The 16,470-nt window shown below is 39.2% G+C and overlaps 1 protein-coding gene across 1 annotated transcript in view; it reads left to right on the plus strand.

Annotated features, from left to right (window-relative positions):
- The window catches only part of PDE11A (phosphodiesterase 11A), a 421,332-nt gene that overhangs the window by 319,789 nt on the left and 85,073 nt on the right, over positions 1 to 16,470 (plus strand). Inside the window, exons 11-12 of the mRNA XM_032637562.1 lie at positions 13,924 to 14,070; positions 14,333 to 14,440. Of these exons, the coding sequence (XP_032493453.1) occupies positions 13,924 to 14,070; positions 14,333 to 14,440 (255 nt within the window). The remainder of the gene's footprint in view (positions 1 to 13,923; positions 14,071 to 14,332; positions 14,441 to 16,470) is intronic.

A 16,470-nucleotide genomic window follows, 5' to 3' on the forward strand; every position in this document is an offset into this window, starting at 1 on the left:
GCACAGCCACTTAGCAAGTAGGAACCGGAGGTAGGATTAGAGACCATGACTGTTGTGAATAGTGTTCTAGGCAAGTACAAGGTAAATTTAATAAACAGCTTCAAGAGAAAACAATTACTAGAAAAATTTAAACCATACGTCTTAGTAACATCACTGCACAAATCCCTGATAGAGTCAGACCTTTCTCTGGAAGGATAGCACTGTTAGTTCGATGTTTCATCCCTTGTTAGCAGTGAATTATTTTTTCCCAATATTTTATTATGAAAAATTTCAAACATAGAAAAATTCAGAAGAATTGCACAGAAAACCCTCACCAGTCTGTGGTTTTTAACTTCCTTGGAGAACCCCTTATACTCTGCCTTCCATCCCCCAAATTTGCACACCACCCAAAGCCACCCCAGCTCTGAGTGCTTGTGGTGGGGATAATGTTTAGAACAATGGTTCTCAGTTGTTAATGGGCACCAGCTTGTTAAACACAAATAGAATTTCTGATTCAGAATTTGCCTTTCTAACAAGTTCCCAGATGATGTTGATGTAGTTGGTCTGGTGTACAACTTTGGGAATCACTGGTTTGGGAAATTTTTCCCTGAAAAACACAAAAGACATTTCTCTCTAGACTCAAAGATAGCATAGCTGTGTCTCTGTGGGTTTCCTTTGCCCTTGCTTTTCTTTAATCTTACGAACACTGTAAATCATCTAATATATCAGATTCTCTTTGTAATGGTTACTAGCAAGCTTACAGACAAATTTGGCTATCCTTACAAATGCATTGATGCTGCAGCATGCATTTTGTCTAGTAACTTCACTTCTGATCATGTTTTACATTCCTCTCCTTAGTTTCCCTTTGATTTGTCTTTCTGGCCTATTTTTACTTTCTTTTATTCTCTGTTATTGCTTGGATCTTTGAAATCCACATTAAACATTTTTTGGGACAAAACTGGTTATGTATATATCACTACTACTAGCAACAACAAAACAACACTTTGATATACCATGTTGAGTAAACTTTAATAAGAAAGCAGTAAACTTTCATAACAGAAACATTTTTTCAAAGAAAAATTACTTCAGAATGCCGACCTCACTTAGGAACCATAGGCTTGATGAACAGCCATTTTAAATTAAAGATTCAACACATCATCATCATCTCTCAGGGCTGGTTCTACTTACCTTACACACTGCCTTTAAGATCATTGTAATGTACACAATGCAAGGTGGATTAATCTTATAATCCTTCTTTTAAATAATCTTCTTTCATAAAGAAACTAGAGAAAACATGGAAATATATCATCAAATATTACATCAACTGCATGTGTTAAAGAAGAAACACTGGATACCTTTCTTTTAAAAACTTGTACCAAATGGTTTTCTAATTTTATTTTAAATGTTATATACCGGGAAAAGGTCATCTTTTGAAATGACCTGTTTCTGTTGAAATGCAGCATTTAAATTTTCAGTGCTGCTAATGAGAACTGTTTCTTTGATAAACATAAATAATGAGAGCATATTAGAACTATCCAAGAGCCAGGGTTGAAAAGACAGTTCACGTAAGAGGAAGTTTCTCTATTTCAAAAGGAGGTAGTCACTATGATGTTTCTTTTTCTTTTGGTTCTCACCATGACAAGAAAAATATGTGAGAATCATGTTTTCTCATGAAGGTTATGTTGCTGCATGAAGGATAACAAAGGCAGTTTCTGAGATTAATAGGAAACAGTTACAGATAAGATTGTTTCATCAGAATAGCTCAAGCAGAAGTAAAGGAAAGGCCATAAGATTTTTAACTTCTGGTGAAATTCCTGAAAATCACATGTGAAGAGATGATAGAATTTTCATTCTCCTATTAAGGGGATCAAAGTAATAGGTCTACTCAAGCCTAGAAAACCAAAGTGAATTAAGCAATAATTGAGAATAATTAAAGTTTAGTAAGAGAGGGGAAATATTGTACTTAGAAGCTTGCATTTCTTTACACGTTCCTCTCTTTTTCAATATAGAGATTATTGACTACTAATCTTCCTTGCGTTTATGCACTTAAAAAAGACAAATATATAAAATGCCCTTTGACTTGGTTAGCCCTATAATGGGAAGATTTGCCATTCCATGGGAAGCTTAGGTATTAATAGGTACCAAGACCCTAGGAGCAAACAGCCTCTAGTGAAGTTCTTCTCAAACATGAGTGCATATAAAGATCATATGGGAATTGTGTCCAGCTAAGAACCCGTGTTGAACTACAGAGGAGTCAGAAAAAAGCTATGGACCCCTCTCCCCAAATCACACATAAACACATTTGAGCCAATCCACCTAGCTGATTCAGGGACCTAATTCCTACTCTAGGGGTATATTTGAAAACCCTACATTATAAAGTGATTATAAATATTACAGTGATCTATACAACTGCAGAGAAGGAAAAGGTCACTGTAGGATAAGAGAGAATGAATGGGCCCTGCAATCTCGGGGCCGGACCGTGGCGACTGACACTGTGTGGCTGACAGGGTCTTGGTGCTCTGGCCGGGTGTCAGGCCTGAACCTCTGAGGAGGGAGAACCGAGTTCAGGACACTGGACCACTAGAGACCTCCTGGCCCCAGATAATAACAATTGGCGAGAGTTCTCCCAGAGATCTCCATCTCAATGCTAAGACCAGCTCCACTCAATGACCAGCAAGCTACAGTGCTGGACACCCCATGCCAAACAACTAGCAAGACAGAAACACAACCCCACCCATTAACAGAGAGGCTGCCTAAAATCATAATAAGGTCACAGACACCCCAAAAGTAACAACTGACACTGCAGAAATACAATGGATCATGAGAGATTACTACAAGCAGCTATATGCCAATAAAATGGACAACCTGGAAGAAATGGATGAATTCTTAGAAAAACACAAACTTCCGATACTGAACCAGGAAGAAATAGGAAATATAAACAGACCAATCACAAGCACTGAAATTGAAACTGTGATTAAAAATCTTCCAACATGGGCTTCCCTGGTGGCGTAGTGGTTGAGAATCCACCTGCCGATGCAGGGGACACGGGTTCATGCCACGGTCCGGGAAGATCCCACATGCCACAGAGCGTCTAGGCCCGTGAGCCATGGCAGCTGAGCCTGCGTGTCCAGAGCCTGTGCTCCGCAACGGGAGTGGCCACAACAGTGAGAGGCCTGTGTACCACAAAAAAAATCTTCCAAGAAACAAAAGCCTGGGACCAGATGGCTTCACAGGTGAATTCTATCAAACATTTACAGAAGAGCTAACACCTATCCTTCTCAACCTCCTCCAAAATGTAGTCGAGGGAGGAACACTCCCAAGCTCATTCTATGAGGCCACCATCACCCTGATCCCCAAACCAGACAAAGATGTCACAAAGAAAGAAAACTACAGGCCAATATCACTGATGAACATAGATGCAAAAATCCTCAACAAAATACTAGCAAACAGAATCCAACTGCCCATTAAAAGGATCATATACCAGTATCCCAGGAATGCAAAGATTCTTTAATATATGCAAATCAATCAATGTGATACACCATATTAACAAACTGAAGAATAAAAACCATATGATCATCTCAATAGATGCAGAAAAAGCTTCCCACAAAATTGAGCACCCATTTATGATAAAAACCCACCAGAAAGTAGGCATAGAGAGAACTTACCTGAACATAATATAGGCCATATATGACAAACCCACAGCCAACATCATTCTCAATGGTGAAAAACTGGAACCATTTCCACTAAGATCAGGAACAAGACAAGGTTGCCCACTCTCACCACTTTTATTCAACATAGTTTTGGAAGTTTTAGCCACAGCATTTAGAGAAGAAAAAGAAATTAAAGGAATCCAAATCAGAAAAGAAGAAGTAAAGCTGTCACTGTTTGCAGATGACATGATACTATACATAGAGAATCCTAAAGATGCTACCAGAAAACTACTAGAGCTAATCAATGAATTTGGTAAAGTAGCAGGATACAAATTTAATGCACAGAAATCTCTTGCATTCCTACACACTAATGATGAAAAATCTGAAAGAGAAATTAAGAAAACACTCCCATTTACCACTGCAACAAAAAGAATAAAATACCCAGGAATAAACCTACCTAAGGGGACAAAAGACCTGTATGTAGAATACTATAAGACACTGATAAAATAAATTAAAGATGATACAGACAGATGGAGAGATATACCATGTTCTTGGATGGGAAGAATCAACATTGTGAAAATGACTGTACTACCCCAAGCAATCTACAGATTCATTGCAATCCCTATCAAACTACCAGTGGCCTTTTTCACAGAACTAGAACAAAAAATTTCACAATTTGTATGGAAACACAAAAGACCCTGAATAACCAAAGCAACCTTGAGAAAGAAAAACGGAATCAGGCTCCCTGCCTTCAGACTATACTACAAAGCTACAGTAACCAAGACATTATGGTGCTGACACAAAAACAGAAATATAGATCAGTGGAACAGGAGAGAAAGCCCAGAGGTAAACCCACACACATATGGTCACCTTATCTTTGTTAAAGGAGGCAAGAATATACAATGGAGAAAAGACAGCCTCTTCAATAAGTGGTGCTGAGAAAACTGGACAGCTACATGGAAAAGAATGAAATTTGAACACTCCCTAACACCATACACAAAAATAAACTCAAAATGGATTAATGACCTAAATGTAAGGCCAGACACTATCAAACTCTTAGAGGAAAACATAGGCAGAACACTCTATGCCATAAATCACAGCAAGATCCTATTTGACCCACCTCCTAGAGTAATGGAAATAAAAGGAAAAATAAACAAATGGGACCTAATGAAACTTAAAAGCTTTTGCAGAGCAAAGGAAACCATAAACAAAACGAAAAGACAACCCTCAGAGTGGGAGAAAATATTTGCAAATGAAGCAACTGACAAAGGATTAATCTCTAAAATATACAAGCTACTCATGCAGCCCAATATCAAAGAAACAAACAACCCAATCCAAAAATGGGCTGAAGATCTAAATAGACATTTCTCCAAAGAAGATATACAGTTTGCCAACAAACACCTGAAAGGATGCTCAACATCACCAATCATTAGAGAAATGCAAATTAAAACTACAATGAGAATGAGGTGTCACCTCACACCAGTCAGAATGGCCATCATCAAAAAATCTACAAACAATAAATGCTGGAGAGGGTGTGGACAAGAGGGAACCCTCTTGCAGTGTTGGTGGGAATGTAAATTGATACAGTCACTGTGGAGAACAGTATTAAATTTCCTTGAAAAACTGAAAATAGAACTACCATATGACTCAACAGTCCCACTACTGGGCATATACCCTGAGAAAACCATAATTCAAAAAGAGTCATGTACCAAAATGTTATTGCATCTCTATTTATAATAGCCAGGACATGGAAGCAACCTAAGTGTCCATCAACAGATGAATGGATAAAGAAAATGTGGCACATATATACAGTGGAATATTACTCAGCCATAAAAAGAAATGAAATTGAGTTAGTTGTAGTGAGGTGGATGGACCTAGAGACTGTCATACAGAGTGAAGTAAGTCAGAAAGAGAAAAATAAATACCATATACTAATACATATATATGGAATCTAAAAAAAAAATGGTTCTGAAGAACCTAGGGGCAGGACAGGAATAAAGACACAGATGTAGAGAATGGACTTGAGAACACACGGATGGGGAAGGGTAAGCTGGGACGAAGTGAGAGATTGGCATGGACATATATACACTACCAAATGTAAAATAGATAGCTAGTGGAAAGCAGCCGCATAGCACAGGGAGATCAGCTCAGTGCTTTGTGACCACCTAGAGGGGTAGGATCGGGAGGGTGGGAGGAAGACGCAAGAGGGAGGGCATATGGGGATATGTGTATATGTATAGTTCGTTCACTTTGTTATATAGCAGAAACTAACACATCATTGTAAAGCAGTTATACTCCAATAAAGATGTTAAAAAAAAAATAAGAAGGAATGGATGAATGAATGGGAATGAGCTTGTACAGAAAATGGGACTTGAATTTCAATTGGAAGAGTAAGGAAGAAGTCAAACCCTGTGGGTGGAGGGGTAGAATAATCTGCAACCATAGAGGGAGAGATGATAAAAAGGATAATAAATTGCCCATCCTGATGCATCCATGGAAGACTAGAAGATGGTAACGCTGGATGGGCAATGTAGAACCAGTTTATGAAGTGCCTTGGATACCAAGCTAAGGAATTTTACTTCATTCAGCAAGCCACAGTGAGTCCTTAAAGGCATTTAAAGAGGAGTGACATGGTAAAAATGGTATCGGCTGAATTAAAGGGATAAAGTCTAAGTTTTAACATAAAAACATATACCATGTTTATTATTTATTTTAATATGAGATAGAATAAGGCCTAATAATTCTTTTTTAAAAATATTTCTTCACAGTTCTTAGACATTTATATTCACTCTTAGGTTCTAAGTTTTACTGCTTCTATATATAAATCTAGCCCATGAACTGCAGAGGTTGATTATGGCATTGTTGTATGCCTGACCCCAAGAACACGAGGAGGACTCAGATCTTCACATCACTGCCACACACACCACCAGGTGGCTTCCCAGCCTTTTGCAGCTTCTGTGTTGTGTGTAGATTGAGAGAGCTGGTGGAGCCTGGGAATGTGCTGGGCCAGCATATTCTTGGTCAACTGACGGTGCACTACTGAAGCTTTATTGCTGCCTCTTTTTGGAATTCTCTATCTTTCCCATGTTTCACATGTCGTGGATAAATCTGTGAGCCACCTAAGTATCCTAGCTTTCCCTGTTCAGAAGTTGGTGCAGGTAAGCAAACTTGTACTGAGATTCAGAAGGACCTGTGTCCTCCCTTCTTGAGGAAGAATAGAAATTAGTTAAAATTTCACCCTTCACCACTGGACAGGGGCCTGTGTGCTATCTAAACGACTAGTTACTTGTAATACTGCTAGTCCCTCTAAAGCCTGAGTGCGTGTGTGTTTTAAGCATATCTCAGCTGTGTCCCAAATATACAAGAGAAACCTTCACAGAATCCCATCCAGACAGAAGGATCCCTCATCTCCCTGCTCACCCCACTGTATCACCTGCTTACTGCTTCCCTTATTTTACTAAGTTATCTTGTCCAGCCAAGAGTGATATTAGAGTCCCATCAATGCTCTGCTGATGAGTCTGAGCTAAGGTTGTTTGCCTGAAGTCTGCCTCTGCTCCCTCAGAGGACAAGTTATTTTTTGCAGGATAGTCTTGGGAGTATTTAGCTGATTCTGTGTTCACAGTAATCAAAACAAAGCTAACAACTGGAGCTTATTCCAAAGTCAGTTGCAAGTTTAGAGACTTCCCCAAATGGATTCAAATAAGTACAGACCAAAACATTGTCCCTTCAAATGGATCCAGGCTGCCCATCATAAAAAATGTATCAACAGGCTAGTCATCTGGGAATCACAAACACTGCTCACGGTGCACCCAAGTTAGCTGCATAATGCAGGCATGGGAAACCTTTCGACTTGGCAGCGGTCTGCTTTTAGAGGCAATATAGTGGTTAGGCGCCAGGGTCTAGAACCAGACTCCTCAGGTTCAAATCCACCTCTGCCAATCACAACAATGCAAATTAGAACAAATTTTCTATCATCTGTTTCAGTTGGCTCATCTATGACATGGGATTAGGAATATTCCTTACCTCTTAGGGTCCCTCTTAGGAAATCAAATGAGTTAATATACATAAAGTGCTAGAAGAGTGCCTGGCATGTATGTAGTAAGTGCTATAACAGTGCTGGCAAAACAGACAACTCTGCAGTCCCTTCCACATCACCTCAGCCCAGTGTCCTGTCTTCATTATTTCATTCATCCCAGAATCCTTTGGTCCAGAGGGCTTAGTGGATGAGTGGGTTGGATTGACAACACAGTTCTCCTTTGAATTTCTAGGGCTGGACCACCACCCACTTTGTTGTTTCTTCCCATTTTCTGAGCATCACAAAATGTAATACTCTTGTGTCAAGGGGTCCAGGATAGTATTTTAACATTTTATAGCCTCTTTGTAAAGCTACCTTTTCAGTTTTAGAGGAGACAGTTTTATGACTCCCTTTGATAACCACTTAACTATTAAGACCCAAACAAAGAAGAGGAATGGTCAAAGGGTATCAGGTACCCCCAGACAGCTAGAGTCCCACTTCTTGAACATTATTCAAATTAGCTCCAGGACTCATAATTCTGTGTTTTCATTTATTGTTACAATAAAGTAAATAGTTTTTTTAACCAAATGTTATTTCCTGGCTATTAATTCAGTAGTTATTTCGGATTATAGCACTCCTCTTTGATTTAGGGATATGGTACCTTATAAATATTTAAAAGTTGAAGACTGACACTTGGAGAAATTGACTTTGATTTGTTTTGTTAATATCCTATGGCTAGAGTAGTTATAGCTTTGGAAGATGTGACCCCATTCTCTACCTATCAGAAGAGATGGGGTGCATATGGCTCTATAACAAGGAAATTTGGGGATGCTCTTCTCAAATCTTTTGCAGACTAGACCTCCATGTGCACCTCCAGAGGACACACACTACTCTTTATTCTTCATAGATTTCTCCAGAAACTGCTCTTGAACCCAGGAATGTAGATGAAAGCTATCCATACTTCTCAAAATAGCTGAAAATGGTCATTCCTGAAAGGCTTGGGACTTTCTCTGCATCTACAAGTGTCAGCAAGGGTTTACGACAGGGCTCAGGATGATCTATAGACTGGTATTATTTAACTGTGGATCACTCAACCTAGTAGGGGAAAAAAGACAAGGTCAATAAGGATGGGTCTTGGTGAACCAGAGGTCATCTTACATTTTTCAACCTAATGTTCTTATTTCCTTTCCATTAACATTTCATAATGAAAAAATGCCTATATTCTTTAATTTTTAAGATAATTAAGTGAATTTAGTGCCTTTGAAGGGTAGAGGATTTATAATGGCATCAGGGAATATGCTATTAATAATCCACAACACAGGGCACCTGGAGAGCAGCAATGCAGTCTGCATCGCCATTTCTGCTCTTTGGCAACAAGCTGTAAGAGGGTTGCCAAAGCAGAACCAAACTCCTCTCCTGAAACCAGAACGACTTGTGTCTTCTGGGACAAGGCTTCTACCCTCTTGGGAAGTGGTTTTCCAGTTGTATTTGACTTTGACTTTGAACAAATTACAACAAGCACAGAACATTCTACGTACCTGGCATTCTCTGTATGCAAAGCCCTGAAACATGTGATGGAAGTAGAGAGTCATTCTGGAGCTTCCCTAAGGGAAAGAAGCATGCCATCTGCTTCTGAGATTTTTTTTTTTTTTTTGCAGTACGTGGGCCTCTCACTGTCGTGGCCTCTCCCATTGCAGAGCACAGGCTCCAGACGTGCAGGCTCAGCGGCCATGGCTCACGGGCCCAGCCACTTCACGGCATGGGGGATCTTCCCGGACCGGGGCACGAACCCGTGTCCCCTGCATCGGCAGGTGGACTCTCAACCACTGCGCCACCAGGGAATCCCTGCCTCAGATTTTTACAGCCTAATAAGCTAGGTCAGGATGACACAAGTGAACACATGGGGACACAGAACAAGAAAAAGAGGTCTACATGTTTGCAGCCAGGCCATGCACACAGAAACAAAGGGGCTAAATCAAGGCCTGGATTACCTCTGAGTTCTCCAAGCTGACCATTTAAGGTACCATTTAATAAAGTTAATTTCAGTGATTTCTAGGTAAAGATGGTAGAGTAAACACACTCGTTTTCTTTTACTCCTTCCTTAAGCCCCACTAAAACAACAATAAAGGGACTTTTTTAAAGGCAGAAATTCTCAAAGATAAAGAAATTGGGAAGGGATTTAACCATGACAAAATTTTGAAAGCTAGAAAACGGATAAATATTAATTCAGCAAACCCAAGAAAGCCAAAATAAGCTAAGTGGGAAAAGCTGAGAGGTAAACAGATTTATGCCACAGACCCCTCTCCCCCAAATAGCTCAGGAATTGGCTAATTAAGTACCTTTGGAAATAGGGATGAAGGTAGGGCCGTAAACAAGAAAATGGAGAATCTAAGAAGCAGTTAGATCTCTAGATCCTTCGTCCCACACGTCCACTCCATAAAGACTGGAGGCTTCTCCTCTGAAGCAGGTATAATAGCAGCTCTTTGGGATAGGGGGACAGCAGTGCAGAGCTTGGGGATAGGAATACAGGCTGGAAACAAGGGGATTGAATGAAGTTATATACCAATGCTGAGCTCCTCCAATCTCCATCCCTGTAACACCCAGAAGGTTCTTCTCCGGGGAATCTGAAGCTAAAGAGCAAAGGCCTGAAGATACAGATATTCGGTAGCTTCCCCAAGGAAACAGGTCAGTCAGATCCCTCTTCAGAGAAGCCCCCAGAAGCTCTAACAGAAGCTTTCAGAGGTGCATTTTTAAATGGGGGCTGAAAACCAAAGATCACCACACAGCTAGGGAAAACTTCTAATACCTCTAAAGCAGTCAGATATATTAAAATGATTAAGGAAGGATAAGCTGATTGAGAAAGAGGCTAAACCATCAACGAGTGGATTAAGAATGTATTTACCATTGTGGTGAATACATATAAAGGAACAATATTCAGCCTTAAAAAAGAAGGAAATACTGTCATATGGTACAACATGGATGAACCCTGAAGACATTATGCTAAGTGAAATAAGCCAATCACAAAAGGACAAGTACTGCATGATTCCACTTATATGAGGTATCTGAAGAAGTCAAATTCATAGCGACAGAAATGAGAATGGTGGTTGCCAGGAGGGAGGGGGAAATGGGAAGTTGTTGTTCATTGGGTACAGGGTTTCATACACAAGGTGAAAATGTTCTAGACATCTGTTGTACAACAATGTAAATATAGTTAACAATACTTAAAAATTAAGAGAATACATTTATGCTATGTGTTTTCTAACCACAATAAAAAAGAGAGAACTAAAACAAAATGAAGGGAGTGAAGTAAATTCTGAAGGGAGAAGAAAACGTTAAATAGAATTATTAACATCCTCACAATGGTAAGAGAAGACATTGAATCCATGAAACAAAATTAAGGTGCTATTAAAAAAATTTTTTAAAACCCAGACAAAAATGAAGAGCTCTTAGAAATGAAAACTGCGATAGTAAAATATCAAGAATAAGGAGAGGGAATATTTCCTAGAAAGTAGAGAAAAAAGAAAAGAAATAAAATATAGGAGGAAACAGAGAAAAAAAAAAAAAACCAGTCCAAAGGTCAAATAATGGGAATTCCAGAAAAGGAAAGAAGGGAAGAAATGATCAGAGTTCATTTTTCAATTTTTCCTAGAATTAAAGGACATGATTTTCCAGATTAAAGGGCACACCAGGTACCTAGGATTATGATTAAAAATAAACTCACACCTAGGCACATTTTCATGATATTTCAGAACTCTGGAAGCAAAAAGAAGATCCTACAAAAACAGAGAGGGAGGAGGAGTCATTTTCAAAGGTAATGGATTCACAATAGCTTCTGACTTGTCAAAAGTAACATCTAAAGCTAATAGAGAATGCCTTAAAAATTCTAATGGCATGATTTCCAACCTAGAAATTGATATCTAGACAAACTATCAATCAAATGTGACAATAATATGAAGACATTTCAGACATGCAAGCTCACATAAATTTACCCAGCACACACACCTTTTCTTGGGAAGCTATTGGAAGACATGTCTCACCAAAATAAGGAGAGAGCCAGAAAAGAGAAAGATGTGGGATACAGAAATAAAAGAGAGATGAAGACACCCCCAAAATTATGGTGAAGAAACATCTAGGATGAAAGCTATATACCAGGCTGAGAAGACTGCCAGTCCAGATTGCAGTTCAGAAAGTTCCAACAGAGATTTCTTCATAAAACTGATGGAATACCCAAAGTATCTGAATATTTTCAGATGAGATTTAGATAATTGGTAGAGAGTTTCGAGGTTGAATTAGTGATAAGGATGGAGAAAACTAAGCGCACATTAAGGAAGACAGTTATTAACTCTGAGAATACAAAATGCTGTCGAGGAAAGGAAAAGTAATCATACTAAATTGCATGACTTAGCTATGAATATCTTTTACAGAGTCATTATAGTATAAACCCTGAATATTTCTCTAAACAAAGTTATTATATTATTATACTGGGGAGTGAGAAGGGATAGTGTATGAGGTAGCAGAGGTTGACAGGTACAGTGTAAGACAGCTTCATCTTCATCTTCAATGGGGGGAAGTTAGTAGATAGTGCTTAAATCAGAAAATAATTTAAAAATTAAATCATAAGCACCTTACTTTGCCAAATACCCAAAAAAGTGTATCTAGATGATTTAAACATGGTTGCCTCTAGGTAAGGGAAAATTTTGGTACTGGAAGAGTTCTGCTAATGTGTGTGGTGTGTGTGTGTGTGCGTACATGCACGCGTGTGTAACTAACCTTGCAGATCTAACTTACTCTTAAAACTATGTGCACGTATAACTTTGATTTTAAATTATTTATTTATTTATTTGGTTGCGCCGGGTCTTAGTTGCGGCACGTGGGATCTAGTTCCCTGACCAGGGATCGAACCCAGGCCCCCTGCATTGGGAGAGTGGAGTCTTAGCCACTGGACCACCAGGGAAGTCCCTGATTTTAAATTATTCTTAAAGCAAAAAGCAAGGTGTTAAAGTGCTTAGCATGAGGCCAGGAACTCCAAATAAGGACACCTACACACAAAGACTATTTCCGCCACCACCGTGTTTGAATTTCACAAGCCTCATCTTTTTCATTCCAAGGAGCTGGAATGAAATTTTACTATATGTTAATATAGTAAAATGATTCACTGAAAGATAAGCTGATTAATTTTTAACGAAAATAAACAATCAGCAGAATAGCAGGCAAATTGTCCCATAATGTATGTATTTGTTCATTGTTCTTCCATGTTGTGAATAACCAGTGTTTGGATTTTAGCCTAGAGGTGTTTGCTCTTATGGAGGAGCATGGGGCTGAGAAAGAAGGATTGATTCAGTGGTTTCTGGGATGCTTAGAGTGAGCAGAGTTGGATTTCATTGCTCGGCCAAAGTGGTCCCAGGGCATAAATTACTCCTTGGGTAGTTTACACCCAGTGAATAGACTAGGAATATGAATACAGAATGGTCCCTGATAATCTGAAAACATAGAAATGATTCCCTTATCAAGAGTGGCCCGATGAAACCAGCAAAAATAATTATTCCCCAAGATTTTTTATGCCCTTTAAGTTTGTGTAGGGCAACTGACTGACAGCTGCTTAACATGAGTGAGTGTTTTGAAAACACTGAATATGTATGACCAGTATTATAATTATGTTGTGATGTTTTTATAGAATGTCACTAAACTTATTGCAAATTTATTCCTTCAATGAAACATATGCTCCAAACATCTCTATCCTATTAAGAAACACATTTTGCACTAGAAATGTGCTGTCTGATCCTTTCCATCTTTCTGAATATACAGAACATGTGTGTAACAAAGAGCAAGTACACAGCTACAGGATATAAGGATGTAAGAAACAAGGCAAAGTGGTGTATTCCCATGTCCTTCTCCTGAATAGTGGCAATTAAAATTCACAGCTGCTGGCTGCCCAGATGTTTCTTGTGTTTAGTGCTCTGTAATATGCATCAGAATATACTGTATGACTGCAGTTTCAGTAAACTAGACTGCTTTGTATTCTAAATTCTGCAGACTAGATCCAGTGTGTATATTTTTTCTTCAGATTAGCTTCCCTCTCCCCTACCCCCTTCATTTGCTTGGGGCATTAGCAGTTCAAAAACAAAAGACATTTCCAGCTCAGACTTTAGCTGTATCAGAGTGTAAGTGCAGGTCAGGTCTGATTTATGTGGCACGTCTGATAAGTAGGAGAAGAGAGCAAGATGAAGGGTTTGGGAAAGCTGGTGAACTTGGCTTGACTTATGTCTTCTGCTTTTGTAGGCAGCCAACATCCCTTTGGTGTCAGAACTTGCCATCAACGACATACATTTTGATGACTTTTCTCTCGATGTTGACACCATGATCACGGCTGCTCTTCGGATGTTCATGGAGCTGGGGATGGTACAGAAATTTAAAATCGACTATGAGGTATGATGTTCTGTCATGGGCGATCCCAGGAGTGCACCTGGAACAATATGGTAGCCACTTTGAGCCTCAGGTTTCCCGCATACAAATTGGGGAAGTTAATACTTTCCCTGCCCACCTGGTGGGATTACCGTGAGAATCCTGTGAGATGCTTGTGGCAGGACTTCAATGGTTGAGGATTACTCAGACAGAAGACATCATTTTGGTAATGGTCCACCGGAGATACATACAACTTCCTGACATAACCTTTCCCTTCCCATTTCAGACACTGTGTAGGTGGCTTCTGACAGTAAGGAAAAATTATCGGATGGTTCTATACCACAACTGGAGACATGCCTTCAACGTGTGCCAGCTGATGTTCGCAATGTTAACTGTAAGTGTGTTCGGTGATGATGGAAGGTCACCTGTCATTTGTGAGGACCTACAGGCTTCCCCTTCACGTTCCCATTTCTCTGACAAATTGCCCTGTGACTTATTTTATTTTGGAAGTTACCTACCCTGGTGATGGGAGTATATATTTCACAATGATCTCTGAGCTTTAAGGCTGTAAGATCTCTGACACCTTGAAGCAGGTGTAGTCTTGTAATGATTGCTTTAGTCTCTTTTTAATGTTTTATCTTGGGAAACTGTTTTTTTTAACAAAAGAAATGCTTGGATTTTCAAAGCAATCTTTTTGCAGAGGATATGGGGATGAATGACTAAACAAAGAGATCCACTGGATAAGACTTTCTAGGCTGGTAGAAAGCCAAAGAAGGGGTGTGTGAACATTACCCCCAGGGACACGGGAATCCTGAGAGATGCTTATCTGAGAGAGGGTCCAAGGAGGTCCCGGGAAGGAAGGAGTAGGAGTGAATGCTCTCAGGGTTTAGGGGTACACTAGGCTTCAAACCTTTGCTCCAGGTGCCGTAACTCAGTTAAGGTGGCCAGTCTGTTTTAATGGAGACAGCCAGGGCAGCTGGCCAGACGTAAGCCTTGGAATTTAATCTAAAAGGAAATGTTTGTGGCGAAGACTGAAACAAAATCCTATATTCACCTCCATTTGCTGGCAAAAAATAAGACTTGTTTTGGTTTTATTTGCACTTACACTGTTAAGCTATCATCAAGTAAAATGGTCTCTGGCTTAAATATATTGGTTTCTTTGGCCTCCTGGTGATATATACATATATATGTGCCCACATGTGTGTGTGTAAACATATTTACCACACACAAAAAAAAAGAGAAGACCTATTTTGGATTCTCATAACATAAATCCAAATACCTTACATCTTTGCACCCAGATTAAAATTTAAACCCAAAAGAAGGAACTCCAAATGACATTTTCCTTTGGTCCACATGAAGGAAGACTTCCATTCCTTCCTCGTGAAATATTCTGCCCACTTCTCTACCTACTAAAATTTTACTCATTCTTTAAAAGGCATTGATCTAATGCCAGTTTTCCCGTGAAGTCTTTGCTTTCCATTAATCATCAATAATTTCAGTAATCATCAGTAATTACTTACTTCTCTGCACTGTGTCTAGTACTACACATCTTTCTTTCTGCTGTGTATTTTAAGTTAAAGATCTCTCATTCTCCTATAAAGTAAGCAGCTTGAGGCTAAAGAGATAATTTGTTGTTCTTGCAATAATCTTAATTAATCTATCTGTTGAGAGCATCACCAGCACCCTATACTCAATCATGTACTTGGTAGGTTTTCAACAAATTTGTGTTGGATTGACTTGAACTCAAATGCACATGTAGCATAAGAAGATGAGACCAAAATGTCTTCATTGTTATACTCAAGGACTTGTTTTTTGGGTCCTTAACTGCTTAAGGAGCAAGGAGAATAACCTGGAAAAACTGGACTGGCCCCATTTCGCTGTAACATACACCATGAAAGCAGCCAAGTGAGGAAGGAAGATGCTTTGAGCTGTGAGCCTTAATTGCTGAAGTGCCAAAATTACATGAAAAAAACAAAAACAAAAACGCTTTCGTCTTGCTTTTCCATATCAGATCTCAGTAGACAAGGAATAACTTTCTGTGTGTAGAGTTTATGTACATGGCTCACAGAGGACATTTAATAAAGAAATTATTAACCTGTTATTTTGGAAAACATATGGATTTGTGGTGAATTCCCAAAATAAGTAAGCGGGAACCTTGTTCAACAAAGGATTGGAGATGTCAAAAGCAGAAATAGATTTTACGACAAGCCTTAAAATAGTTGGGATGGGGGAAGCTGGCAAGAGCTTCGGGGTCAGGTGGACACTTAGGAGAAAATGGAATCCACACCCAGTTTTCTTCGGTAAATGTTTCCACAATATGGACAATCTTGATCCTTTTCGAGAAATTGAAGACAGCAGAACTCTCAAACTATGTCAACCACAATGGAGGTACTCTTACTGCCAAAATATTTCAAGGGTATAGTT

The sequence above is a fragment of the Phocoena sinus genome, chromosome 7 (assembly GCF_008692025.1).
Source record: "Phocoena sinus isolate mPhoSin1 chromosome 7, mPhoSin1.pri, whole genome shotgun sequence".
In the NCBI taxonomy this organism is placed as follows: Eukaryota; Metazoa; Chordata; class Mammalia; order Artiodactyla; family Phocoenidae; genus Phocoena; species Phocoena sinus.